We start from the raw sequence: 27,016 nt of genomic DNA on the forward strand, positions 1-27,016 counted from the left end.
TATTTGCGGGGAAGGGGTGGCGATTTCCAGGAATTTGGGCTACCACCTACTTTTGAGCCCTTTATAGTCAGGCGTTGGAACTGTCCTGACGCCTGTATGTCTTTTAGCTGATGTGTTTCAGTGGGCATACAGTGAGGCTCAAAGTCCCCTGGAAAGCGAATCTTCCACCATCCTGTGCCTAGTCGGTTCTAATCAGTTTTATGTCATATGCTGAGTGTCTCTATGCCCCTTCCTTCCTGTTTCATCATCACTCGTTGGCTTCTTTCACTCCATACTGTATTTGGGTATTTCTCCATATTGTTGCATGAGGCAGAATCTGCTCATTCTCATCGCTGTGGAGTATCCCACTGTGTGACATTTCATGCTTTATGTATCCATTCTGCTGTTAATAGGAGTGATGGACAGACTCTACCCCCCTCCCCTTAACAGTGGGCAGGGTGTCTAAATCAATTGTTGTTGTTGTTCAGCCGCCCAGTCGAATCCAACTCTTTGTGACCTCATGGACTGCAGCATGCCAGGCCTCCCTGTCCCTCACCATCTCCTGAGTTTACCCAAGTTCATGTCCATTGCATCAGTGATGCCACACAACCATCTCCTCCTCTGACACCCCCTTCTCCTCCTGCCCTCAGTCTTTCCCAGCATCAGAGACTTTTCCAATGAGTCGGCTATTCACATCAGATGACCAAAATACTGGAGCTTCAGCTTCAGCATCAGTCCTTCCAACAAGTATTCAGGGTTGATTTCCCTTAAGATTGACCGGTTTGATCTCCTTGCTGTCCAAGGGACTTTCAGGGGTCTTCTCCAGCACCACAGCTGGAAGGCATCAATTCTCTGACTCAGTTGTAGCCAACAGAATACAACAAGACTTCCCTCACATCTGTAGGTTATGTAGGATGGAGACTGCCATCTGGCAAGGAAACCGTCTCTTGCTGGCTCTGCAGAGGCCCGTGTGACAAGGAACTGAGAACACCCTCCAGCTGACAGCCTGTGAGAAACAGAAGCCTCAGGGTTACAGCCACAAAATTCTAAACTCTGCCAATGACCATGTTGGAAGCACTTGAGCTCAGAGGTAAACCCTTCCCCAGTCGAACCTTGGAATGAGACCACTGCCCAGCAGACACCTGACTGAGCTTGCTGAGATTCTGAAGCAAAGCCCAAATTCCTGACTCACAGAAGCTGTAGACCAATAATGTATGTTGTTTTGAGCCACTAATTGTGTGGCCATTCATTATGCAGCAGGAGAAGGCAAATACAATGTACGTTTGGGTCGCATCCAGGTCTGGGCTTTTAAACTGCCGGGCTGCAGTGCACATTCTGCTGCTGCTGCTGCTGCTGCTGCTGCTAAGTCATTTCAGTCGTGTCCGACTCTGTGCAACCCTATAGACGGCAGCCCACCAGGCTCCCCCGTCCCTGGGATTCTCCAGGCAAGAACACTGGAGTGGGTTGCCATTTCCTTCTCCAATGCATGAAAGTGAAAAGTGAAAGTGAAGTCGCTCAGTCGTGTCCGACTCTTAGCGACCCCATGGACTGCAGCCTACCAGGCTCCTCCCTCCATGGGATTTTCCAGGCAGGAGTACTGGAGTGGGGTGCCATTGCCTTCTCCAGCAGTGCACATTCTAGGATGTGCCTTTTGGTGAACACGCTGAGCACTTCTGCTTGGTACATACCAGGGAGGGAATTTCTGGGTCATATCCATACATTCAGCTCTAGAAGATTCTGCCAACAGGTTTACCAACCAAGTTACATTTACATCAGTGAAGATGGGAGTCAAACCCAGGTGTGCCCAGCTCAGAAACCTTCTTGTTTTCCTACAGTCTCTGTTTCCTAAGCTCCCTGACAAGTGGTCCTTACAACAGGAAGACAAGTGTCTCCTCTTAGTAGCTTTAAGTGAGCAAAGCTTCCATGTGTAAAGTACTTTACAGGCAACATATCTTTTCACATGCATATCTCATTGAATTCCCACAACTTCCATTAAAGGGGGTATTGATGTTTTTATTCCCCACTTACAAATGGGAAAACTGAACCCAGTAAAGGTTAAGAATTTCCGTGAAACCAGATAAACCACAAGTGTCTGAAGTCATGTGTTCTGGGCCCAGAACTTTCCACTACATCATGCCTATTTCTTTCTTCTCTCTTCCCTTCTTTTTGTCCCTTCCTTTTTAAAGATATCACAGCCTATGTCAGGATTTGGGATGGGCCATATCCAAGAACAACTTTTGTTTCCTTGTTTCAATTGCATTCATCTGCATAGAGACATTGGTCAGGTTCTGCTTGTTTGACATTAGAAATGTCATAATTCTGAGTCTCAGTCTTATCATTTAATCCCAATTCTCTGAAGCATCTTCTGTTTCTCTAACAAATGTTTGGAGGGCATCTTAGAATGGATCCTCTTCACAATTTAATTAGGAAGTGTTTTAATTTCAAAGCTACACATGTATTTCTAGGCAGCTCAGATCTAGTCCGTATTTATCAGATCAGATCAGTCACTCAGTCGTGTCCGACTCTTTGCGACCCCATGAATCGCAGCACGCCAGGCCTCCCTGTCCATCACCAACTCCCGGAGTTCACTGAGACTCACATCCATTGAGTCAGTGATGCCATCCAGCCATCTCATCCTCTGTCGTCCCCTTCTCCTCCTGCCTCCAATCCCTCCCAGCATCAGAGTCTTTTCCAATGAGTCAACTCTTCGCATGAGGTGGCCAAAGTACTGGACTTGCAGCTTCAGCATCATTCCTTCCAAAGAAATCCCAGGGCTGATCTACTTCAGAACGGACTGTTTGGATCTCCGTGCAGTCCAAGGGACTCTCAAGAGTCTTCTCCAACACCACAGTTCAAAAGCATCAATTCTTCAGCGCTCAGCTTTCTTCACAGTCCAACTCTCACATCCATACATGACCACAGGAAAAACCATAGCCTTGACCAGACGAACCTTTGTTGGCAAAGTAATGTCTCTGCTTTTTAATATGCTATCTAAGTTGGTCATAACTTTCCTTCCAAGGAGTAAGCGTCTTTTAATTTCATGGCTGCAGTCACCATTTGCAGTGATTTTGGAGCCCAGAAAAATAAAGTCTGACACTGTTTCCACTGTTTCCCCATCTATTACCCATGAAGTGATGGGACCAGATGCCTGATCTTCGTTTTCTGAACCAACTTTTTCACTCTCCACTTTCACTTTCAAGAGGCTTTTTAGTTCCTCTTCACTTTCTGCCATAAGGCTGGTGTCATCTGCATATCTGAGGTTATTGATATTTCTCCCGGCAATCTTGATTCCAGCTTGTGTTTCTTCCAGTCCAGCGTTTCTCAGGATGTACTCTGCATATAAGTTAAATAAGCAGGGTGACAATATACACCCTTGACATACTCCTTTTCCTATTTGGAACCAGTCTGTTGTTCCATGTCCAGTTCTAACTGTTGCTTCCTAACATGCATACAAATTTCTCAAGAGGCAGATCAGGTGGTCTGGTATTCCCATCTCTTTCAGAATTTTCCACAGTTTATTGTGATCCACACAGTCAAAGGCTTTGACATAGTCAATAAAGCAGAAATAGATGCTTTTCTGGAACTCTCTTGCTTTTTCCATGATCCAGCAGAGGTTGGCAATTTGATCTCTGGTTCCTCTGCCTTTTCTAAAACCAGCTTGAACATCTGGAAGTTCACGGTTCATGTATTGCTGAAGCCTGGCTTGGAGAATTTTGAGCATTACTTTACTAGCGTGTGAGATGAGTGCAATTGTGGGGTAGTTTGAGCATTCTTTGGCATTGCCTTTCTTTGGGATTGGAATGAACACTGACCTTTTCCAGTCCTGTGGCCACTGCTGAGTTTTCCATATTTATAATCTTATTGAACATGCAAAACAGTAACAGATGTGTGCTGGACACCTACAGTGTGCCAAGCTGTCAGCAGCAAAGGTGCTTAAGTATTCTGAAAAGTGACAGGCCTCAGCCTCACACACCTCTGTCCACAGAGTGCTCGTACCAGTTATCTACCGCTGAGTAACAAATGAGTCAAAACTCTGTGGCTTGAAACCACCAATGACAATTTGCCTCTCATTGTCTGAGTGGGTCAGGAACTGGGGAAGGGCTTGTCTGAGCAGGTGGCTCTTGTGTGGTTTTAATCTAGTGGTGGCTAGAACTAAAATGGAGAAGGCAATGGCAAGCCACTCCAGTACTCTTGCCTAGAAAATCCCATGGATGGAGGAGCCTGGTAGGCTGCAGTCCATGGGGTTGCTACTAGTTGGACACGACTGAGCAACTTCACTTTCACTTTTCACTTTCATGCATTGGAGAAGGAAATGACAACCCACTCCAGTGTTCTTGCCTGGAGAATCCCAGGGACAGGGGAGCCTGGTGGGCTGCCATCTATGGGGTCTCACAGAGTTGGACACGACTGAAGCGACTTAGCAGCAGCAGCAGCAGAACTAGAACAGCAGGTATGCTAAGTCGCTTTAGGCGTGTCAGACTCTTTGCGACACTATGGATGATAGCCCGCCAGGCTCCTCTGTCTGTGGGATTTCTCAGGCAAGAATACTGGAGTGGATTGCCATTTCCTCCTCCAAGAACAGGGGTTTGGAGTAAATGGTGGCTGGCCAAGGACATCAATTTCTCTGTCTCCCCCTCCTCCCTTCCCCTCCCTGTCTCCCTCCCTCCCTTTCTCTCCCAAACCCCTTTCATGTTATCTCAGAGCTTCTCCATGTGGTCTCTCCACATGGGCTGGCTTGGGCTTCCTCACAATATGGCAGCCTCGTGCCAGCTGAAGGCTCTATGAGCGAGTGTTCCAGTGACAATGAGGAGGCTGCCTGGCCTTTTGTGCCCCAGTCTTGGAAGTCATGCAGCAACACTTCCACCACATTCTTTTGACAGCACTACACTGTGTCAGATGAGTCCTCTGGCAAGCAGCCACTGGGATGGAGCTTAGAGTCCAAGAGGTCTGCTGTGGGTAGCATCTGAAAGAGAACAGAGTGGGAGGCAGAATAGGGCAGCAAAAGCTTTCAGACCACAGTGTAGATCTGATACTTTTGAGGGGAAGAGGGTGGGAGTGTGCAGGATGGGGCAGGAAGAGCCACTGAGGGTGGTGCATGTGGGAGGTGTGGCCAACCCTACCTCCCCGGACTCAGGACCAAAGGTTGTCTGCTGGGAGATGCCCATGTTGGGAAACACCAAGCCCTGGACTTCTGCCCTGCTGAGTCATGGGCAGGGCCGCCCAGGAAGAGTGTGGCCTTGGTCTGAAAGCTGAAGTGTGCAGTGCAGGCACTAACAGTTTCAGGCATCAGCTACAGTCTTCCTTGCAGCTGAACACTGAGTTCTTTCTTGAAGGGAGATCTGAGCAGTGAACTGCATGGCTACTCCACACGCCCACTCAGATTCAAGGAGAGGAGAGTTAGAGTTAGGATAGGAATTATCTCCACTGTCTTTGGAACATAGCACCTGCTGCAATCCATGGGGTTATATACTGCATGTAGGAAATGATATTGGGGAGAGATGAATATCTTATGCCTTGGAATTGGCCAGAAATGGGGTGATTGGCACTTCACTAACTAGCTGTGTGACTTTGGACACATTACCTTACCTGCCTGAGCCTCAGTTTTTTCATCTGTGAAACGGGAAAGTAATAAAGCCCCTCCTTCAGGGTTATCTGAGAGTTAGACGAGATGAAACATGTGAAAGACTTTGCACTTTTCCTAGCATGTAGTCAGTGCTCTGAAACATGAATATCATCACCGTCAGTACCGACCATCAAGAAATGGTGACCATCTATGACCACTCAGTCTAAGCAGTGAGTGACCACATATGTTGCAGAAGCCTCAGGAGTGTGATGTCCAGAGACAGGAACTGAGACCCCACAAAGTATTTCACACCAGCGTGGGTCTTGATGAGAACACTGAGTTCCCAAGAAGAGATTGAACTGAGTTTAATACAGTTACTAATGGAGATCCAACCAGTCCATTCTGAAGAAAATCAGCCCTGGGATTTCTTTGGAAGGACTGATGCTAAAGCTGAAACTCCAGTACTTTGGCCACCTCATGCAAAGAGTTGACTCATTGGAAAAGACTCTGATGCTGGGAGGGATTGGGGGCAGGAGAAGAAGGGGACGACAGAGGATGAGATGGCTGGATGGCATCACTAACTCGATGGTCGTGAGTCTGAGTGAACTCTGGGAGTTGGTGACGGACAGGGAGGCCTGGCGTGCTGCGATTCATGGGGTCGCAAAGAGTCGGACACGACTGAGCAACTGAACTGAATTGAACTGAATATTAAAGCAGGAAACGTGAGATGTTCAGGCACCCTGAGCTGTCTGTATGCAGTGGCTGAGCTCTATTCATACTTGTAACAAACACGGGGGGCCAAGGGCTGGCACAGAGCCAACACCTCCAAGTGTTCACCCTGTCAAATCACACTGGATAAAGAGTAACATGTAGCTTCCTGGAAGATGCACAAGTTATGAAGCCAGATAAATATAGGTTCTTTTTTTCCCATCCAGAATGGAAATGAAAACACTGTGGCTTTTTATTACTGTTAAAACTCATGCTACCTCACTGTAATTTTTTTTTTAATCCGGCAACTCAAAAATAGAGTTTTAAAAAATATTTTAAAGTTTTTTTTTTTTAGAGCCATCACCCAGAAATAACTTAGCGTTAACATTTTGGTGAACTTTTTTTCAGAATGCTTTGTTTTGTCTTTTAAAATAAAAATAGATTCATGGTATAATAGTGTTTTGAAACGAGATCTTTTTCTTGTGGGCAACATGTGATCCTCATGAGGGAGGCTGCCCTGGGTGCCCACAGAATGTCGTCCTCCATATATGTCCACACCCTAACCCCTGGAAGCTGTGAATATGTTACATTACATATGGCAAAAGGGAACTAAGGTGGCAGATGGAATTATGGTTGCTAATCAACTCGGTGTATGTATATGCACCGAATCTTCTTTATCCATTCCTCTGTTAACGGGCACTTAGGTTGCTTCCACGCCTTGTCTGTTGTGCATACTGCTGCTGTGAACACAGGGGTGCCTGTACTTTTTTGAATTATAGTTTTGTTCAGATATAAGGAATGGAATATTGCTAAAAATCCCCCGTATGATTCTGAAGTGCAGCAGTTTGAGAACCATTAGTCTAGAGCAGTGGTCCTCCACAGTGGGAAGGCAGCTGGTTCCCCCAGGGGACATTTGGTAATGGCCAGAGACATTTTCGGTTGTTGACTGGAGCTACTATTGGTATCTAGTGTGTAGAGGCCAGGATGCACGGGATGGCTCCGCGTCACACAAACACAATATGTCTGTCGTGTCAAGGGTGAGAGGCTCTCCAGGGACACATGTGCCCCAGGACCTGGAGATGTGTCTAAGAATGTTCATGGTAGCGCTGCAACAGCAAAAACAAACCCACCTGTGTGCGTGCGTGCTCAATCATGTTCAACTCTTTGTGACCCCATGGACTGTAGCCCACCAGTCTCCTCTGTCCATGGGATTTTTCAGGCAAGAATACTGGAATGGGTTACCATGTCCTCCTCCAGGGGATCTTCCTGACCCAGGGATCGAACCCATATCTCCGGCATCTCCTGCAGTGCAGGCTGATTCTTTACTGCTGAGCCAAACACACCTGGATGCAAATCAAATAAAAGGAGAAATCCACATTCGTATATTCACAGCACAGACAACTCAGAGAACAGCTAGTAGGGAGAGAGGCATGAACACACCAGCACTGAGAGGGCAGAGCCCTCCCTGGGGAGGTGGGGTCTCCAGGAGCTGTGTCTGTCTGCCCAGGGCACCCCGGAGAGCTTACAAGTCTCTCTCTATTCTAGGTTTCTTGGTTAGTTTGACAATTCATGGGAAATTTTATCCTATTTGGTCGTTTTTAAGTAATCTGGGCAACTCCAGTAAAGAAAAAAATCAGTATGCATGAAAATATTTCCTGCAGCAGGATCTATATATTAGCAGGGAAAAAAAAATTAGAAGCTGTGTAAATATCCAGAAATGGCAGAGCGATTAAGAGATTATGGTACATCAACTCAATTGAATGTTATGCAGCCATTAAAAAGGATGATTATGAAGGTGATTTAGAAACATGGGAGATGTTTGTGATGTGATGGGAAGTAAAAAAGAACAGGAAATAAACAGCACAAACACAGTGATTACAACTCAGAAAAATGTGTTGGCCTGTGGACAAATACTGGAAGGATTTGCAGAAATAAAAACTGCCGTAATTAAGATGCTAGAATTATGGGTGATTTTTTTTTCCAAAAAAATTTTTAGCTCTTTTTTTATGCTTAAAAGTAGATATCTTTCGGGCTTCCCCAGTGGCTCAGTGGTAAAGAATCGGCCTGCCAATGCAGGAGATGCAGATTCGATCCCTGGGTGGCGAAGGTCCCCTAGAGAAGGAAATGGCAGCCCACTCCAGTATTCTTGCTGGGAAATCCCATGGACAGAGGAGCCTGATGGGCTACAGTCCATGGGATCACAGAGTCGGACATGACTTAGTAACTAACAACAACAGATATCTTTTGGGACAGCTGCCAAGCCCATAACCCTCTCCTCTGAATACTGTGTCCCTTCCCAAAAGGGTACATCCCCCAGTCCCATTACCTTTTATCCTAGCCTGGTCACTTAATCCAAGATGGATCAATCAGATTCTCTGAACTGATATTGGCTAGAGAGATGCAAATCCTTCTGAGATGGTCCCTTTTTTTTTTTTTTTTAATAAAATCCACATAACATAAAATTAATTTTTATTTTAACCATTTTATTTTTTTCTTTCCACTTTCACTGTGATATTATTGACAGAAGTTTAAGGTGTACAGCATAATGATTTGACTTACTTACATCATGGAATGATTCCCACAATAAATTTAGTGAACATCCATTACTGCATATAAATTAAAAAAGAAGTAGGAAAAGAATTTCCCCTTATGATGAGAACTCAGGATTTACTCTTTAATAGCAGCTTTCATATGGGACATACAACGGTGTTAATTACATTAATCATGTTGTACCTTACAGCCCTGGTACTTATTTATCTTACAAGTGGAATTTTGTGCCTTCTGACTACCTCCATCCCTGCCTCTGGAAACCACCAATCTGGTCTTTTTTTCCTTTGAGTTTGCTTTTGAAGTATAACTGACCTCCAACACTGTGTTAGTTCCTATTACACAACATAACAATTCAGTGTTTCTCTACTTTACAAAATGACCACGGCAAGTCTAGTTACCATCTGTCTCCACACAAAGATATTACATAACTATTGACTATATCCCTCAACGCTGTACATTTCATACATGTGCCTCATTCATTTCCTACCTGGAAGTTTGAGCCTCTTTCAGCCATTTTAAAGTGTGCAATTTGGGAGGTTTTAGTACATTCATGTTGTGTAGTCATCATCACTGGATAATTCCAGATCATTTCCATCAGCCAAAAAGAACTCCACACCCATGAACTGTGACTACCAATTCTCCCCTCCCACAGTGCTAGGCAACCATTAATTTACTTTCTGTCTGTATAGACTTTTGTAGAGACTTGTTCTAGAGATTTCACATAAATAGGATCCTACAAAACGTGGTCTTTTGTATCTGGCTTCTTTCACTTGGCATAATGTTTTCCAGACTCATCCATGTTGCAACATGTATCAGTATTCCATACCTATTGATGGCTGTTAATATTCCATTTTGTAGACATATGACATTGGGTTTATTCCATTCATCCAGTCATGGATGTTTGGGCTGTTTTTGACTTTATGAATAATGCTGCTGTGAATATCTGTATTCACGTTTTACTGTGAACATATACTTAGCCGTGGAGTTGCTGGGCCATATGGTAACTCTGTGTTTAACTTCTTAAGGTGCTACCAAAATAATTTCCACAATGGCAGCACCATTTTGGGCTTCCCTGGTGGCTCAGACAGTAAGGAATCCGCCTGCAACGCAGGAGACCTGGGTTCGATCCCTGGGTTGGGAAGATCCCTTGGAGAAGGGAATGGCAACCCACTCCAGTATTCTTGCCTGGAGAACCCCATGGACAGAGGAGTCCGGTGGGCTACAAGTCCATAGGGTCGCAGAGTCGGACATGACTGAGTGACTCAGCACACACGCACAGAACCATTTTACATCCCCACTGTGTGTGACAGTTCCAATTTCTCAATATCCTCACCAACACTTACTTGACTGTTGTTACTGTTTGTAGTTATTATTATTGCCATGCCAGTGGATTTGAAGTGATAGCTCACTGTGGTTTTGATTTGCATTTCCATACTGACTACTGATGTTGAGAATCTTTTCACGTGTTTATTGTTCATATACATATCCTCTTGGGAGAAATGTTTATTCAAATTCCTGTGCCCTTTTTTTAAATTGGGTTGTTTATCTTTTTGGTGTCCAAATATAGGAATACTTCATACATTCTAGAGACTAGATCCTTATCAGGTATGTGGTTTTCAAGTATCTCTCCCATTCTGTGGATTATCTTTTCACTTTCTTGATAATGTCCTTTGATGCATGAAAGTTTTTAATTTTGATAAAGTGCACTTTATTTTGTTGTTTTTGCTTTTGGTGTCATATTTAAGAAACCACTGCCTAATCTAATGTCATGAAGATTTACATCTATTTTCCCTTCTGAGAGATTTATATTTAGGTCACTGATACATTTTAAGTTAATTTCTGTGTATGGTGTGAGGTAGACATCTGGATTCATTCTTTTGCATGTGGATATCCAGTTGTTCTGGTCCCATTTGTTGAAAAGTCTATCCTTTCTTCCATTCAATGGTCATAGAAACCTTGTGAGAAATCAGCAGACCACAGATGCATAGGTTTATTTCTGGACTCTCAGTTCTCTCCCATCCATGTATACATCTGCCTTTTTGTCAGCACCACATTGTTTTGGATACTGTAAATTTGTAGTGAGTTTTGAAATCAGGAAGTGCGAATCTTCCAACTTTGTTCTTCTTTTTAAAGAACAAAGAAGGAGTTTGGGCTGTTCAGGGCCTCTGGCATTTTCATTTTGAATTTTAGGCTGAACTTTTCCATTTCTGCAAAGAGGATTTGATAGGGATTACATTGAATCTGCATATTCATCTGGGCAGTTTTACCATCTTAACCATGTTAAATATTCCAACTCATAAACACAGACTATCTTTCCATTTGATTGGATCTTCTTTCATTTCAGTGTTCTGTTTTTTTCCGTGTACATGTCCTAGATGTCCTTGGTTAAATTTATTCTTACGTGCTTTTTTCTTTTTGATACTCTTGTAAATGGAATTGTTTTCTCAATTTCAGTCTTGGATTAGGGCAGTGTTTTGAACCAAGGGAATATGCAGGGAGAAGCAGAGAATGGCAGTTGACACCTAGAGAAAATGAACTATGAACACAGAGCAAAGCAGAATCAAGAAATTATATGTGTTCCAGGAGCTGCTTAATTCACTTTTTATACATTAAAACCTCTTATTTATCAGAAAAAAAGGAAATTATATGAACGGATGCAGCTAGAGTTTATCATACTAAGTGAAGTAAATCAGAAAGAGAGAGACAAATACCATATGATATCACTTATATGTGGGATCTAAAAGATAACACAAATGGACCTATCTGTGAAACAGCATCAGGAACATAGAGAACAGACTGGTAGTTGCCAAGGAGGAGGGAGCTGGGAGAGGATCGGATTGGGAGTCTGGGATTAGCAGATGCAAACTGGTATATATAGAATAGATAACAACAGGGTCCTACTGTAGAGCACCAAGAACTATATTCAATATCCTGTGATAAACCACAATGGAAAAGACTATGAAGAAGAATGTATACATACATATAACTGAACCACTTTGCTGTACAGCAGAAATTAACACATTATAATTCAACCATACTTCAATTTAAAAAAAAAGTATGTGAAAAGGTAGGGAGATGGAAGAGGGATTGAGAACTGTACTTTAAGCGAATATTAGTAATTAAGCAGTGGATGAGGTTCCTGCAGCAAGGCCGGGGTATCCCAGATAGATGAGAGCACATGGAATGGGGAATGTGAGGCCAAGCACCATAGCAGCCTGTCTGGCCTGGGCAGACTCCTTTCAGCAGCTGGAGATGCGTCTTGGCCATTTCCTTAGTGAAGGTGAACCAGCGCTGGCTCAGAAGCCACTGCCAAGCCCTCAGAAGGCTTTGCGTGTCTGTGCCTCGGCAGAAGGAGCCCTGTAAGATCAGGGCAAAGGCTGGCCCCATAAAGAACTACTACCCCTCGGCTTCTTTATACCGTAACACTTGGACCAGACAGTTCTAGGGTAGTTCTGGTATCTAGGCAGCCAGGCACTGGGTTTTCTCCCCCCTTGAACAAAGGACGCTTTGGATTTCCATCTGAGTGGAGCAAAACCGCACGTATTCCTCGTGCCTCCTGCAGTTTTTGCTCCGTGGGGGACATGGCTGGTGTGTGGTATTCTCCCATGAATGCAGTATGGGATTGGGACTAGGAGGAGGAGGAGACAACAGAAGGGAGTCAGAGCCTCACTTCCTAGGGGAGGAAATTATCTCTCCTAGGAACATTAGCCCATTCAGCAGACGGAGGATTTATCTGTGCAAATTGCTGGGCCAGTTTGCAATGCTGAGAGGTATTCCAAAGGCACCCCCTCCCCACCACACAGGGATGTTACCAAGTGGTGCTCCCTCCAGCGATGGAAGAGGGTGCTTGCATTTGGTTGTGGAGCAAGTGAGAATAGGGTTAGTAACTGATACGGTACTCCTGCGCTCCTGCTCCTGCTCCTGAGCTTGTGCGGAAGAGACCTTCCTTGATGACCCGGTCCACAGGGTGAGGGGAAGTCCACGCCGGCCCAGTTATATCACTCCACACAGTTTATTTCCCTTACAGCACTTACCGCAACCAGTAGTTATGCCGTGGTCTGTTTTCCTGTTAGAATGTAAACTCCATGGAGGCACGATCAGGTCTGTCGTTCACTATTTTATCTCTGTGCCTAGTGCACGACCTGGCACCTGCCAGGCCGTTAATAAACACTCTGTTGAATAAGGGAGTGAATGAATGAGGACCAAGGGAAGGGGGACAGGGTGGGGCACGAGCCGCTTGGGAGAGCCCCGTTTGCCGCATCGGTGAGAGAGCGCTCCAGCAGGCAGCTGGAAGCCTGGGTCCGGAGCTCAGGAGAGCGATAGCCTGCAGCTCTGGGGGTCATCTGTGCAAGCGAGAGCGCTAGGCAGGGGTCGAGACAGAGGCGACCTACCTTGCCAGAAACGACCACTAGCGTACTTCGTAGACACGCAGATGCCTGCGCCCCTGCCCCAGACACTCCGAGAATCTCTGGGGTCGGGCCAGGAATCTGCGCGTGTAACACGTCCGCTGAGTGACTGTCATGTTCCTTAGGGCTGAAGAGCTAGGCCCTGGAGGAGAGAGGGGCAGAGGAGGTGACTTTGGGTGAACAGCTGACAGGGCAGGGGCCACCCCTGAACTCACCAACCGGAGCCGCCCCGCCGCCGCTCGGCCCTCGGATTGGTCGCGGTCCGGGTTACCTTTGGCCGCACTTGGCCTGGCGCCGCGCTCCATACCGCCCCGTCGCCCCGCCCAGTCTCCCCGCTCCCTCCCATTCCCGATTGGTCGCCGCCCCGGCCGTCCCTCAGCCTCGGCCAATGGGAAGGCGCGCGCGCCGGAACCCGGAAGCGCGGCGGCCGCGGCGTTCCCCAGGCAGCTGTAGCCGCTCACCATGCGAGTCCTCGGGCCAGGCTTGTCTGCCGGGCGCCTCCTCCGGCTGCGGCTACCCCCGCGGCAGCCGCAGCCGCCAGGACCCCGGCTGTCGAGCGGGCGGCCGGCGGCGGCCGGCGCCCTGGAGCGGGCCATGGACGAGCTGCTGCACCGCGCCGTGCCCGCGATGCCGGCCTATGAGCTGCGCGAGAAGACCCCGGCGAGGGCGGAGAACCAGTGCGCAGACTTTGTGAGCTTCTACGGCGGCCTGGCCGAGACAGCCGAGCGCGCCGAGCTACTGGGCCGCCTGGCGCGCGGCTTCGGCGTGGACCACAGCCAGGTGGCCGAGCAGAGCGCCGGTGTGCTCCAGCTGCGCCAGCAGCCGCGGGAGGCAGCCGTGCTGCTGCAGGCCGAGGACCGGCTGCGCTACGCGCTAGTGCCGCGCTACCGCAGCCTCTTCCACCACATCAGCAAGATGGAGGGCGGCGTGCGCTTCCTGGTGCGGCTGCGGGCCGACCTGCTCGAGGCGCAAGCCCTCAAGCTAGTGGACGGGCCGCACGTCCGGGTAAGGCTCCGCCCGGGCCGTCCCCGGACCTCGTGGGGGCGGGGACCGCCCGGGCCGCGCCCCCGCCTAGTGCCCAGGTCCGCTGACCCTTGGCGGCCCTCGCCCCTCAAGCCCCAAGCACTCCACCTTCGCTTGCCTGGAGCCGTGCCCACTTCTCCGAGAGTCACAGCCCCTGAACCCTGCCCCACTTCCTTCCCACCCTTTCCTCACTCAAGCCTCAGCTCTCTCCAGTTTTGGTAGAAACTTGGCACCAGCTTACTTTCAAGGTGCCTGTCACACCTCGTTCCTGATGAGCATGCTCTATAAAGTTCTCTGTTTTATTATCTTACCTGAGATTTTCGTCTTTGCGGTACACTTGAATGAGTACCAAACGGAGCATCGGGTAACTTTCTGAAAACCTGGATGGGGTCAACAAAAGGTAACTTACTTGTAGCGCCAGCTGTGTGAGCCATTATCCTGAAAAACCCTGTGAAACGTACAGAGGTGACTAGAACTCGAGGTCACCACCGTCCAGGAGTCCAGGTGCCCTCTATCGTCTCTGCCACGTCGCCCGGGGCAGAGCGTTTCACCAGCCCGAGTTAAGCCCTAAAATAGGATTCTAAGTTGTCTCCTTGGGTAATCAGGCACTTAGCGAGGTGAGCCCACTTTAGATGTGAACAAATAATTTAAGGTTTAAATAGTGATGACTTGAAAGGTGGCTGATAGTTGAATATAGTTCTTGTATTCCATTGATATCAAGTATGGACCACTAATTTGCTCTATAGCAAACCAAAAATGCTGTAAACGTTATAGAAAAGTTTTGACATTCAGAACTTTATCGAGTTCAGTTGGCTTGGAAAAGAAGTGAACAGTTAAAAGGATTATGTCCTGATTCCTTTAAGAACGCCTAACACCTGGCATAATGGTTTTCCTGTTCATATCCTTACTCTTGGGGAAGTGATATATCACCTTTTACAGTAAAAGAAACAGGTCAGATAAGTTCACATGACCTGACCAAGAACTCAGAGCAAATAAGAATGTCTGACCACTACCCAAATCCAAATTCCCTGGGTTTTATAGGCTACACTTTATATCCCGTCATGGTATATGAGTTCTGGTGTGTATAAGAAACTTTCTTTGCCGTAGATGCATTAAAACTGGGTGTAGTTAGGATTAATCTCGGGGTGATGATAGAGGCTATGATTTGACTGCTCTTAGTAGCTGACTGATCTACACCGCTAAGTGTTACCTAGGGCCAAGCTGAGAACCTTGGTGGTCTATTGCGTTAGCACCAAGTCAGTCTTGGATTCTGAGTGTGTTAAATTGAGTGTTCCCAATTAAATCCCCATCTGAAAGGCTGAGACCTTGTGTTCCACACCCTGCGGGCATACCCATTCCTCCCAAGAGTGTCTTGGGTTTAGTCTGCAATCCAAGCAGACTTTTTTTTTTTCCTTTGAGGCAGAGACCAGTGCTCCTGAAAGCCTTCTGAAACTAAATTCTCATTGCATAGGAGACTTGAGAATCAGGTGGGATGTCTGTCACCTGACCCACAGTGAACCCCTCTGCCCATCCGTCCACCCCTTCAGCCATCCATGGGCTGGCTGTGTTGTCCCAGGCATGCTCCAGGCTCCACGGTGGCGTGGTCCGGGAGCTTCCCTTCGAGTATACGAAGATTAACCGCAGACACAGTAGGTGTAAGTGCCTTCCATTCACTAGCTCATTTCATCCTCAGCGAGACGTGGGGACTGCCTGACAGATGAGGTGACTGAAGCTTGTCCCAGTGCAGCCCCCAGAGCGCAGAGCTGGTAAGATTGCCTCCGCCCAAGCCCTGCCGCCGCGGCTGCAGGTGTGCACTCCATCATGGCACTCCGACTCTCAGTTGACGGCCTAACCAGATCGAAGCTGGCTTAGTCTCTTAGAATGTGCCTTCTCCTATAAAACCGAAGGGAAGGTGAGACAACCCACTCATTTAATGGCTTTGTTTTATTTGGTTTCCCTGAGTCAGGAGTTTAATGTTCTCTAGTTGTGAGTGTGTTTATCTTTCTAAGACTGTGCAAGCTTCCTTCATACCAGCCACCTCGGCGCCCACCGTCTTCTGAAGCCACAGGTCAGTCTCTACTCTTCTCTTGAAAAAAAAAAAATCATCAAACTTCGCGTGGCCGGAAGGCTGGCCATCAGTGTCTGTCCTTTGGCATTTTTGCTGCCCACCGGCCACGCTGCACATCCCAACTCCCCCAGCATTTCTCCCCTGCACGGACCCTCCTCTCCAGCTAGGCTCTCTCTTGGATGGAAAGTTCCTGAACCCGCATCCCTCATGATTCCTGTTAAGAGTAGGAGCCACCTCCACCCCCAGCTCGTTTTTTGGACTTTTCCAGCTAGTCCAGCTCAGGGTGGCCTCACCCCGTTCTGTGCTTCATAGGCATGTAACTGTCTGTACCACTCAGACGCGTTAACCACAGAATCTAGCCTTTAAATGTATTGTTACCCTGCAACTAGATGATCAGCTCCTGGAAAACTGGGAACCTTGTCCTGTGTAGCCAAATGATGAAGTGTAAGTTGGACTCCTGGGTGCCCCAGCGTCCAGCGAACCTGGCAACTAATCGCCCCCATTTGTCCCGAGGTCAGACTGCTCCACTCAAGGGTCTGAGCTTGGAACCAAGCCCCGGGGGCCGTGGAAGGTTTCTTTGCGGCTAAGACTCATCCTACACAACAGTGGGGCTGCCTCGCCCTGGGCAGTTCCTGATGTGGCCTCCGGTTCTCCATTCTCCGATGCTGAGACATTAGTTACTAAACTAGTTTACTTCCTCCCCTCGACACAGGTTTTTTAATCCATAGAAGTCGTCATGGGGACCTGATGCAGTAATTTGCCCCCAGAATCACCTAGTGTGTTTGGCCCATCTTGATCCCATCTCTTCTGTTTGATTCGGGATTTTGCAGCAACATTTAAGAGGCAGCGCAGCTAGAGCTTTTAGCTTTTAGGAATTCAGTGTAGGCAACCAGCAGAGGTTTGGCCCTCGAAGCTTTAGAGTGGGAGCCCTGCATCCCCAGGGGCCAGCACCCCATCACACAGGTGCACTTCTCCCCTGGACCCTGCCGGCCTCTGGAGCTGCCAGGTAATCTCTGGTGAACCAGAGCTGCTTGGGGCTCAGGCCTGGGCATTACCCTGCTGTGGACTCAGTCTGCTGGATCTCAGAGCTTCTTGGTTACTGGATCTTGTGAGCACAGAGGCATTTTTAGAATAACCGCCGGCAAGTGGTAGGCCCAAAAGGAGGCTGACTGGGTATCTCACACGGAATAGTGGGTACCGTGGAAGGCACACCAGGAGGGGGAGGACGGGCTGGTGTCCTCTGGTTAGAAGCGTGATTTTAGGTGACTGCTGCCCAGTCCCTTCACTGTCCTGGGCCAGCAGGCTCTGCGCTGGGGTGAGAGGCTGCCAGCGGACAGTCTGCCCAAAGTCAGTCTGCTTCTCCTAAGGAATGCCCCAAGAGGTGCCGTGGAGCTCGGCTGAAAACATGCTTACCAGTGTTTGTCTCTGACCGAGGGCTGTGATAATTGGAGATAGAGGAAGGTTCTAGAAGCCTGACACTTCCATCCCTGTGGAGCCCAGCGTGAAGCCCCAGGCAGGAGTCTAGGCAGGCGTGGATCCCTTACCTTGTTCCTGTTGTTCACTCGCTCAGTCATGTCCAGCTCTTTGCAGCTCCGTCGACTGCAGCACGCCAGGCTTTCCTGTCCTTCACCACCTACCAGGGCTTGCTCAAACTCATGTCCATTGAGTCGGTGATGCCATCCAACCATCTCATCCTCTGTCGTCGCCTTCTCCTCCCACCTTCAACCTTTCCCAGCATCCAGGTATTTTCCAGTGCGTCGGCTCTTCATATCACGTGGCCAAAGTATTGGAGCGTCAGCTTCAGCAATCAGTCCTTCCAGTGAGGATTCAGGGTTGACTTCCTTTAGGATTGACTGGTTTGATCCCCTTGGTATCCAAGGGACTCTCTAGGGTCTGCCCCAGCACCGCAGTATGAAAACATCAATTCTTCGGCACTCAGCCTTCTTTATGGTCCAGCTCTCACATCCATACACGACTACTGGAAATACCATGGCTTTGACTACACAAACCTTTGTCAGATAATTTAAATCAGATAAGGTTTCTTAATTCTTCTCGATAGGAAGTTCAGAGTCAGTGTCAAGTCTCTGCAGGGAAGATGCAAGTGCTATGGGGAAAGTTCGTACAACCTGGCAAAGGTGAAACGTTTGTGCTGGGTTCTCAAGATAGCTGATCCACTGCTGAGAAGCTGGACTTTGCCACCTGTTACTTAGAAGGTCATGAGGAGCCTGAGCATCTCAGAGGGTCAGCCTGGGACTTCTTGATCCATCCCAAGTCCCCGCTGCTGTGGTCTGTCCATCTGATGCTGCTTTGTAGAACTTCTTGGATGGTAGTAAGTGAACTGATCTTAATGGAGTTGTTCCAAGAGGCATTTTAGTTGTTTTCATAGTTAAGAATTCTGTAGGAAAGGGACTTGTCATTGTCCTTGAATTCTCTGATCACAGGACCTCCCCCTGCCCACCCTCACCGAGTTTTAACCATAGGAGATAGAAGAATAATCAGTCATCCATTGTTGGTGGCGGGGGTGGGATGGCAGGGGGTGATATCAAACCCACAAAGCAGCTTTAATTAAGCTGAAAAAGAAGCAGTGCCTTGGCTTACAAGATCAAAATGTTCTTTTTGTTAAAAAAAGTTCTTCTCTATTGAAGTTCCAAGTGAGTTGAGAGGCTAATTCTGACACCTAGGCGTGTGACCAGAAGCCCGAATCTGCGTGTTCCTTCCTGAGGAGGGCTTTGGGCTCCGAGGCGTGAGTCCAGGCCACCTGTCAGCTGCTCTCCTCCTGAAGGGGACGCCCTGTGAACTTGTAGTTGTGCGTCAACCGCGCACTGAGCAGGGGACACAGTGTGTGCGTTTTGCAGGGTGGAGCGTGCCTCCTGTGTGTCCTGGTTACAGACACAGAATTCTTTCCAAAAGCCCTTTTAGGTTGAAGAGTTACGTTTCTTACAGATAAAACCCCCGATGAAGCCCAGGGAACTCCCGTTCTAGCAGAGAGTGTAGGCACCATCAGCGATGTGCAGAGTGGGCCTGGCATTTGGGAAATGATGGGAAACGTGAACACGGAAATATGGTGAAGGCTGTGGAAACCTCAAAAGAAGTCCAGGCAGAAATAGGAGAAGGGACCGAGCTCTTCCCCAGCCAGGCCCCCAGCACCGCCGCCGCACCCAGCCCAAGACAGCGTCGTGAGCTCCCTGGTGGCTTGTCCTGTTTGTAATTACCCTGGTGATCCTCGTGGTCCTACTGAGTTCTGTCAGCCAGACTAAGAGGTGAGCTTATTTGTACAGAAGAATGTTGTGCCAGCAGCTGGCACATTCAAGTCCTGGGTTGCCGATGAAGTTTCTGAATTCCTGAGGCTGACACACACATGCCCGTTCCCTCTCCTTCCACGGTCAGAGATCCAGCAGCCTTACTGCCCTCGGCGCCTGATTCCAGCCTGAACAGCTGCGGTCCTGGTGGCCCTGAGCGGGGGAGATGGGTCACCTTTAACCTAGATTCCCAGATCTCGTGTCCAGTGTCACATTTTATAGCTGTCAGTAGCCCAGAATAGAACGAAGGGACTTAGAGAGGAGGCCACTTCCATCAGCCAGACCATTCCTTTCGTAATTGAACTGAACTACCACTGAAGCTAGATTTTTTTCCCAGCTTTTTCCTGTTATATGTGTCACAGAGATGCCAGTACATCCTACATGGAACTCGACTGGTCCATTCCTGACCTTTCAGAGCAGAGGTCCCCAGCCTGGGATCCAGGGACCCCTGGGGATGATCCATAGATGAGTTTCAAAGGGGTCCATGAAACCCAGGAAATTCTATACAGAGTTTTACTAATGTGTTTGCATTTCTCTGGGGAGAGGGTGCTGGTGTTTAGTGCACACTCTAGAGTGTGCAAGGACCCCAGGAAGACTGAACCACTGTAGTCCATGCAGGAAAGAGAGTTTTATAAGAGGCCATCTGTGTTGACCAGAAAGCCATCCCTTCCTCCCCCTGCTGCTTCTAGTCGCTGTTCTCCAGGGTGTCTTCTCTTTTCCATTTGCCATCAATCCATTATCATCTTCCACGTGGGAGACCCCACTGATGCTTTGAGAACCAGAGGAATGAATCAGAAATGACCTCCACGCTTATGGAGCTGAGAGCCCAGTGAAGGAGACTAGACCGTGGGGTAAAGAGTGAAGAGAAATGAGAGGTCACATGGCCCTCTAATCAAAACATTTCTGCCGTGTTCTTGCCCACCCTGTGCCCGTCTCATCCCATGGGGAGGGCCGCTCTCTGCCAGGAGGAACTCCGTGGGCAGCCCCAGCTACACGAATGTTCTTCTTTACGTGGAGTCTGACTTTTGCCTCCCCTAGTTGGTCCTAGATGACTTAACCCCCAACTTCTCGGCCCCATGGGGCCTCTTCTGTGCCCCAGGCCTTCAGTGTTTAAAGGTGGCCCTCACTTCATTCTGAAACCCTTTCTGAGCCACCAACTCCATGCCTGCAATGTATCCTCAAGTGACCAGGTTCTGAGTCCTTTGAGCTTCTAGCATGGATTAGAATGTGAACTGGCCCTATAACAGTTTCTTAGCTTGTGTACAGTTTTATAGGTGTTATCCGTCATGGTCTTTGTGATTCCTATACAGGGATTCATAAGGTCAGTTCTGTACCAGACAAACGGAGATGTTTGCTGTTATTCAGTAATAATATTCAGTGTAGTATGTAGCTCATCTTAAATAACAGAGACTCAAGAACAATAGTGGTTTGAACAAGAGAAGCTTGCCTCTCATTTAGAAGTCTGGAGGTGGGCAGCCCAGGGCTGATCCTGCTCTGTGGTGCCCTCCGTTGACCCAGACTTCTGCTTGTTGCTCTTCCCTGAACAACTTTCATCCTCAAAGTTACCTCACGGCCCCTGGTGGCTGCTTTAGCTCTAGCCATCACATCACCTTCCAACCTGCAGTGGGAAGGACAAAGAAAAAGAGAAGCAAAGGGCTGCTCCTGCCATCTTTCAAGGTTCCCAAAAGCTGCTACAGAACACCTCCGCTTACATCTGAGTAGCCAGAACTCAGTGATGTGGCTACCCTCAGTTGCCGTGCAGGCTTTGTTCTGAACATCCTTGTGCCCAGCTAAAAAGTGAGGCTTCTGTAGATTTGGAAGAAAGGGACACAACTGTTGAGGAACAACAGCCGTGTCTCTTGCTTTGGATGTCCCTCCTCTCTGGCTGTTACAAAGCTTGCCACTTATTTGGCCTGAGATCACCAGACTAAGCCGCGTCCTCTCCTCCTGCACCTCTCATTCTGGTCTTCCTCAGAGTCTCAATGTGAATGTATCTCTGATGGTAAAGTTGACTCAGATCATTTTGGGAAGCAGATTTGCTGTAAAAAAGTGAAATTAGAATAATGTCAAATTTAAATGCACAGATTGCCAGATGCACTATTACTCTATGGCCACTCAGGGAAGGAAAGAATGCTGCCGATTCAGCCATGACCTGCCGTCACTCTAGAGATGGGTCCTGAGTTCCGAGACATTAAAAATAGGAAAACATGCACACACCTTAGAGTTGTCTAAATGTGGGGCTGGGAGCCAGCACTTATTTCTCTTAAGAAAGAAGGATGGGTGTCTTGGTGAATCAAAGAATGGTCCTGAGAGGGTGTCCACATTCGCTCCACGACACACTGTTCAGCGTGAGCTTAACTCACATGCGTAGCTGTGTCCACGGTGGCAAATGAGCCAGAACACATTATCTGACTTGGGGAACTTGGTTCAGCTTGAACACTCCAGTCGGCTGTCTTACCGGTGGGAGGAGAGAAGGGATAGCGCTGCATTCCGTCTGTCCGGCTGTCTCAGCACACACCCCTGCCCGACTTTGTGTCTGATTCCCAGCAGCACCTCGGGGATGGGCTGGACATCTTCCCCACGGAAGGTCAGCGTTCTCTCCTCTCCGTTTCAGGAAATGAACGGGGTGCTGAAAAACATGCTCTCAGAGTGGTTTTCCTCGGGGTTCCTGAACCTGGAGCGGGTCACCTGGCATTCCCCGTGCGAAGTGCTCCAGAGAATCAGCGAGTGAGTGTGACGCTGCCGCTCTGCTTAGATTTCAGCTGAAAGCCAGCCTCCATCCCCCGCCTCCCCACCCATGTACGTTTCCTCCCGAGCCTGATAAAACCCAAACACGGTATTCCCAGGGGTGGCTGTCCTGGCAGATGATGCCGAGACCACGAGGAGAAAAGGGCACAGGTAGAGACGGGTCCTTCTGCCAGTGAACCTGCACGAGGGGTCTCGGCTACGTGCTCATAGTTAAAGCCCTCGGGGGACTTCCTCAGCAGTCCAGTGGTTGAGACTCTCTGCTTCCACTGCAGGGGGCACGGGTTTGGTCTCTGGTCAGGGAGCTAAGATCCTGCATGCCACACGGCATAGCCAAAAAATAAATGATAATAATAAACGTCTAAAAGAAAGAAAGAAAGCTCTCAAGCCCACTTCTGCCCAAAGAACCCCATGATCAGAGCTGCCCAGACTCACAGACCAAGAGTGAGCATTAGTCACCCAGACAGCATCATCCCAACCAGCTGTTAAAATGTCTCCCTTGGATAAGAATCTCCAAACTCACAATACAGTGAGTGAATCCAGCCTGCCCTGGACACCGTGAAAGGCGGGTTGGCATACAGTGCTGCTGCTGTGCCTCGTGTTGAAACAGCAGCGGTGGATGAGGTGGCTGGACTAGCAGAACCCGCCAGGCAACGCGTGTCCACAGGCAGCGATGACTTCAGACCTCGGAGATTCAGAGCAGACGCAGGACCCCCAGCAACAGGCATCTGGTCAGGCCCCTGTGTGAAAATCCAGCGCACAACCGCTCCCCCAGGGCCCGGCGAACCAGGCTTTAAGACCCGGGCCAAGAGCACAGTTTTGTGTGTAAGACGATCACCCGCTCTGGTTCCTCTCAGTCTGTACCGCTTCATGCTAAAGCGATCTTCTCTGAATTTCCTCCCGAGTCCCTCGAAGCTGTATTTACAGGGTTTCTTTGACCTGAGTGAATAGCCGACTAGGACTCTGCCCCGGCTATCTGATCCGTGATCTGTGACGTTTGTCTCTCTTCGTTGTCTCGTGCCCACCAGGGCTGAGGCCGTGCACCCCGTGAAAACCTGGATGGACATGAAGCGACGCGTGGGGCCCTATCGGAGGTGCTACTTCTTCTCTCACTGCTCGACGCCAGGGGAACCCCTGATCGTCCTGCATGTGGCCCTGACCAGCGAGATCTCCAGCAGCATCCAGGTACCTGTGTGCCCTCGGTGCAGGTCAGGTGACCCAGAGTGGGGCCCCGTGGCCCTGGAGGAGGGCCAGCGTGCTTCTCCAGGGCTCAAGAGGAGTGTTTTGCACGGAGGCCCCAGAGAGGCCTAAGGGCCAGGAGTCATGATTCCACAGTTTGCATGAGAATTTGAAGTGATGGAAATGATACGGCGCTGGGCACACAGCCGCAGAGGTTGTGAGACCACCGCCTCCAGAGAGATCTCAGGACGTGTAGCCTCTGGAGCTGGTCTGGGGAGTCAGGGGAGACTCTCTCTCTACCCTGGGGTCCTTTGTGTTTTCCAGACGATCATAGTAAAGGAGTGCCCCCCATCAGAGACGGAGGAGCGGAACAAGATCACCACGGCCATCTTCTACTCGCTGAGCCTAACCCAGCAGGGGCTGCAGGGCGTGGAGCTGGGCGCCTTCCTCATCAAGCGGGTGGTGAAGGAGCTGCAGGTGAGCGAGCTGGGCGCTGGTCCCACCCTGTGCATCCCCGCCTTGGGGTGGCCGAGGAGTCCTGCCCTCATCTCAAGGACAAGGTGACTCTCCAGGCCAGGGTGAGCAGGAGGGGTGCCCCTTGGCAGCTCCTAGGAGCCCTGAGACGCCTCGGGAGGTGGAAGGCATGCTGAGAAAAAGGCCCCCAAAACTAGCCTCTCATGGACCAGGAGGCTCAGATGCGTCCCAAGGGCGGCGGCATCTGCAAGGATCCCTGCGCCCAGGCTGGTGGGGCCGCTTCCTCCTGGCACGCGGTCACCAGTAGGCTCCCATGGTCCAGTCCTGGCCCTGACAAGCACCGCCCAGCCACCCTCAGCCACTCGTGGTCAGCAGGGAGCCCCGAGCTCAGGCCAGGCAGCTGGAGGGTTCGAACGCTGACACGAGGTTCTCTCAGTTGCCCTGGGAAACAAACGTCTGGTCCACTGTGGGTCTGGGCTGTTTAAAACCACCTCACAAGGGGCTGGGGCAAACTGTCATGCATAGAGTCTCATTTTTAGGTAAAATAATTAGACGGTTAGGAACGGGCTCTGAGAGCGGTGTTCTCTGCGCCTGTGGTCTCCATACATGGGGCGGCCTCTGCAGCCCCTCAGAGAGGGATGGGCCAGGGTGGAATTCAGACACCGTCTCGCGGTAGACTCCTCACATTACATCTGAGCTCTCAGGATGCAGTTGGGCATCAGCTTCTAGATTCAGACCCTGCTGCGCTCTCCCCAGAGGTGATAAGAGCCACTTGTTCTAGTTACTCTTGAGTTCTTTTCTTCTGCTTCTCTGCTGAAGGTGTTGATGATGGGGGTGGGGTTGGGGGAGCGAGCAAGAGGGTCAGGAAGGCAGTCGGAGGAGGAGGCCCGGCCCGGGACCCGCCCACGAGCTCTGCTCCTGAGTCCTGCGGCCCAGGAGCTGCGCTGCCCGCTGACGTCCGCTCCCCATCTGGGCTGGGAGCGGGATGGCCGTCCGGGGAGTCTGGAGAGAAGCACAGCCCTGTCCCCACAGAGGTCTGCGTGGCGGGTTATGAAAGATGGGGGGAGCAGGGTTAGGAGCGTCCGGGGGTCGTCTTAAGAGCATCCTGTTGTTAAAGTTGTGGTTCTGGATCCTGAGTGAGGACGAAGAGGACTGTAAATCCTTGTCATGTAAATCCAGACAGCAGGATGTGAGAGAGCTGTCTCAGCCTTGTAAACACCGCCAGGAGACAGAGGACTCCTCTCTGTCGCCTGGAGAGCTCAGAGTACTGGAGCGCTGCTTCCTTTGCTTCTGTCCTGAACTTTAAGATGCTTCTTCTGGCGTGAGCGTATGTTACATTTTCAGTTGGAAAATTCTGGCTTCTGTGAAACGAGCATTGAGGACGCTGTGCGATTTGAACAGCAGTGATTGAACCGTGTTATCTGATGTGGAGACCTGCCCTTGCCCCCCGCCCCCGCCCCATCCTCCGCCCCCATTGGTATTGTTAGGTGATCAGTTATTCATTCAACAGTGTGCGGAGCACCAAACCCGATTATGCTGCCTCAGCAGAGTCCCTGAGCGGCCCCTGGTGGGCTCTATTCAGGCCCCTACTCCACAGCAACCCACCCCTCCGATTTCAGGCGAGACCCCCAGCTTGCCTGCACGGATGGCGGTACAGGTGGACACACCACAAGGGGAGGCTTGTCCTGGGGCCGCAGGACGCCTCCAGAACTCCTGCACATGGCAGATTCTTGCTGTGAGAGTAGCCCGCCGCACATGGTGCCCGTCCGCCACGCGGCAGCACCCGGAGGCTCGCCACACGTAGGCCGTAAACGCGGGGGTGTCCGTGTCCGTGCCTCAGCCCTGAACCGCGTGTGTGTGTTCTCTCCCCCTCCTCCCCTACCCCCCGCGCCTGCAGAAGGAGTTCCCCGCGCTGGGCGCCTTCTCCAGCCTGTCTCCCATCCCCGGCTTCACCAAGTGGCTCCTGGGGCTACTCAAGTCCAAAGCCAAGGAGCACGGGCGGAGCGGACTGTTGACGGACTCCGAGAGTCAGGAGATCGCCGAGCTCACGGGCGGCCCCGCGCTTGAAACGCTGCAGACGCTGCTGAGCAGCAGCGAGTGGGCGCAGTCGGAGCAGCTGGCGCGGGCACTGCAAGCCCCGCTGATGCGGCTGTGCGCCTGGTACCTGTACGGGGAGAAGCACCGGGGCTACGCGCTCAACCCCGTGGCCCACTTCCACCTGCAGAACGGGGCCGTGCTCTGGCGCATCAACTGGCTGGCCGACGTCAGCCTCAAGGGCGTCACGGGCGCCTGCGGCCTGATGGTCAACTACCGCTACTTCCTAGAGGACACGGCCGCCAACAGCACCGCCTACCTCGGCTCCAAGAGCATCAAGGCCTCCGAGCAGGTCCTCAGCCTGGTGGCGCAGTTCCAGAAGAACAGCAAACTCTAGCGTCACGCTCACCGAAGCCGACCGACGTCCCCCAGCCCAGGAAACGATGATTTCCCGGGGGTGGGGACGTGGGGCTGTGCACCCAGAGGCACTTCTAGAGTAAAGCGGAGTTGAACTGTGGTCTCTGGCCTGTGGCGGGCTCACACCGGGAGGCCGGGCCCCGGCTTCCACGGCGAGAGGGAAGACGTGTTACTGCCGGGTGGTGGTGGGTATCGGTGGCTGTGGGCTGGGTGGGGATGCGGGGCCCTCCCCCGGGGATTCCGTCAGGGCCTCAGCCTGCCCCGCTACCCTGGCACGGCCTTCAGAAGCCAGCTCTCGTCCCAGGGCAGGGTGGGCGCCAGGCCCCGGGCAGATGGCCCAGATGACAACGGATGTTCCTCTGAGCTCAGAACACGGTTCAGCCGTGGTCGCCTTAGCCGACTCTCTCCACCAATGGCGGCGGGGTGGAGGGCTTGCTACGTCTCACCAGTTAAATTCTGGAGATATATGAAAAGGTTTGCGAATCTACACAAACTTCACTCGGTTAAATTATTGGACACAAGAGTTGTCGTCGCCCGGGATTTAACCTGGATTCTAGACTCGACAGTCACA

General features: G+C 50.2%; 1 protein-coding gene and 1 long non-coding RNA gene across 3 annotated transcripts; one reads left to right on the forward strand and one right to left on the reverse strand.

Moving 5' to 3' along the window:
• Positions 1–259: 259 nt before the first annotated feature.
• LOC132342789 (uncharacterized) lies at positions 260–22,214 on the reverse strand. Of its 2 annotated transcripts, XR_009491278.1 has the most exons (5): positions 17,842–22,214; positions 14,541–14,609; positions 13,192–13,348; positions 7,381–7,593; positions 260–4,942 (listed from the first exon to the last, which is right to left on the reverse strand). It is a non-coding gene; the product is annotated as an uncharacterized lncRNA (long non-coding RNA). The 2 variants fall into 2 exon arrangements; XR_009491277.1 differs by having other exon boundaries at positions 14,541–22,214.
• MLYCD (malonyl-CoA decarboxylase) lies at positions 13,652–26,545 on the forward strand. Its single transcript, NM_001098946.1, has 5 exons — positions 13,652–14,211; positions 22,211–22,323; positions 23,370–23,526; positions 23,845–23,997; positions 25,892–26,545. The coding sequence occupies exons 1-5, from the start codon at positions 13,669–13,671 to the stop codon at positions 26,423–26,425; spliced, it is 1,500 nt and encodes a 499-aa protein (NP_001092416.1). The 5' UTR covers positions 13,652–13,668; the 3' UTR covers positions 26,426–26,545.
• The last annotated feature ends 471 nt before the right edge of the window (positions 26,546–27,016 follow it).

This window comes from Bos taurus, chromosome 18, assembly GCF_002263795.3.
Source record: "Bos taurus isolate L1 Dominette 01449 registration number 42190680 breed Hereford chromosome 18, ARS-UCD2.0, whole genome shotgun sequence".
Taxonomy (NCBI): Eukaryota; Metazoa; Chordata; class Mammalia; order Artiodactyla; family Bovidae; genus Bos; species Bos taurus.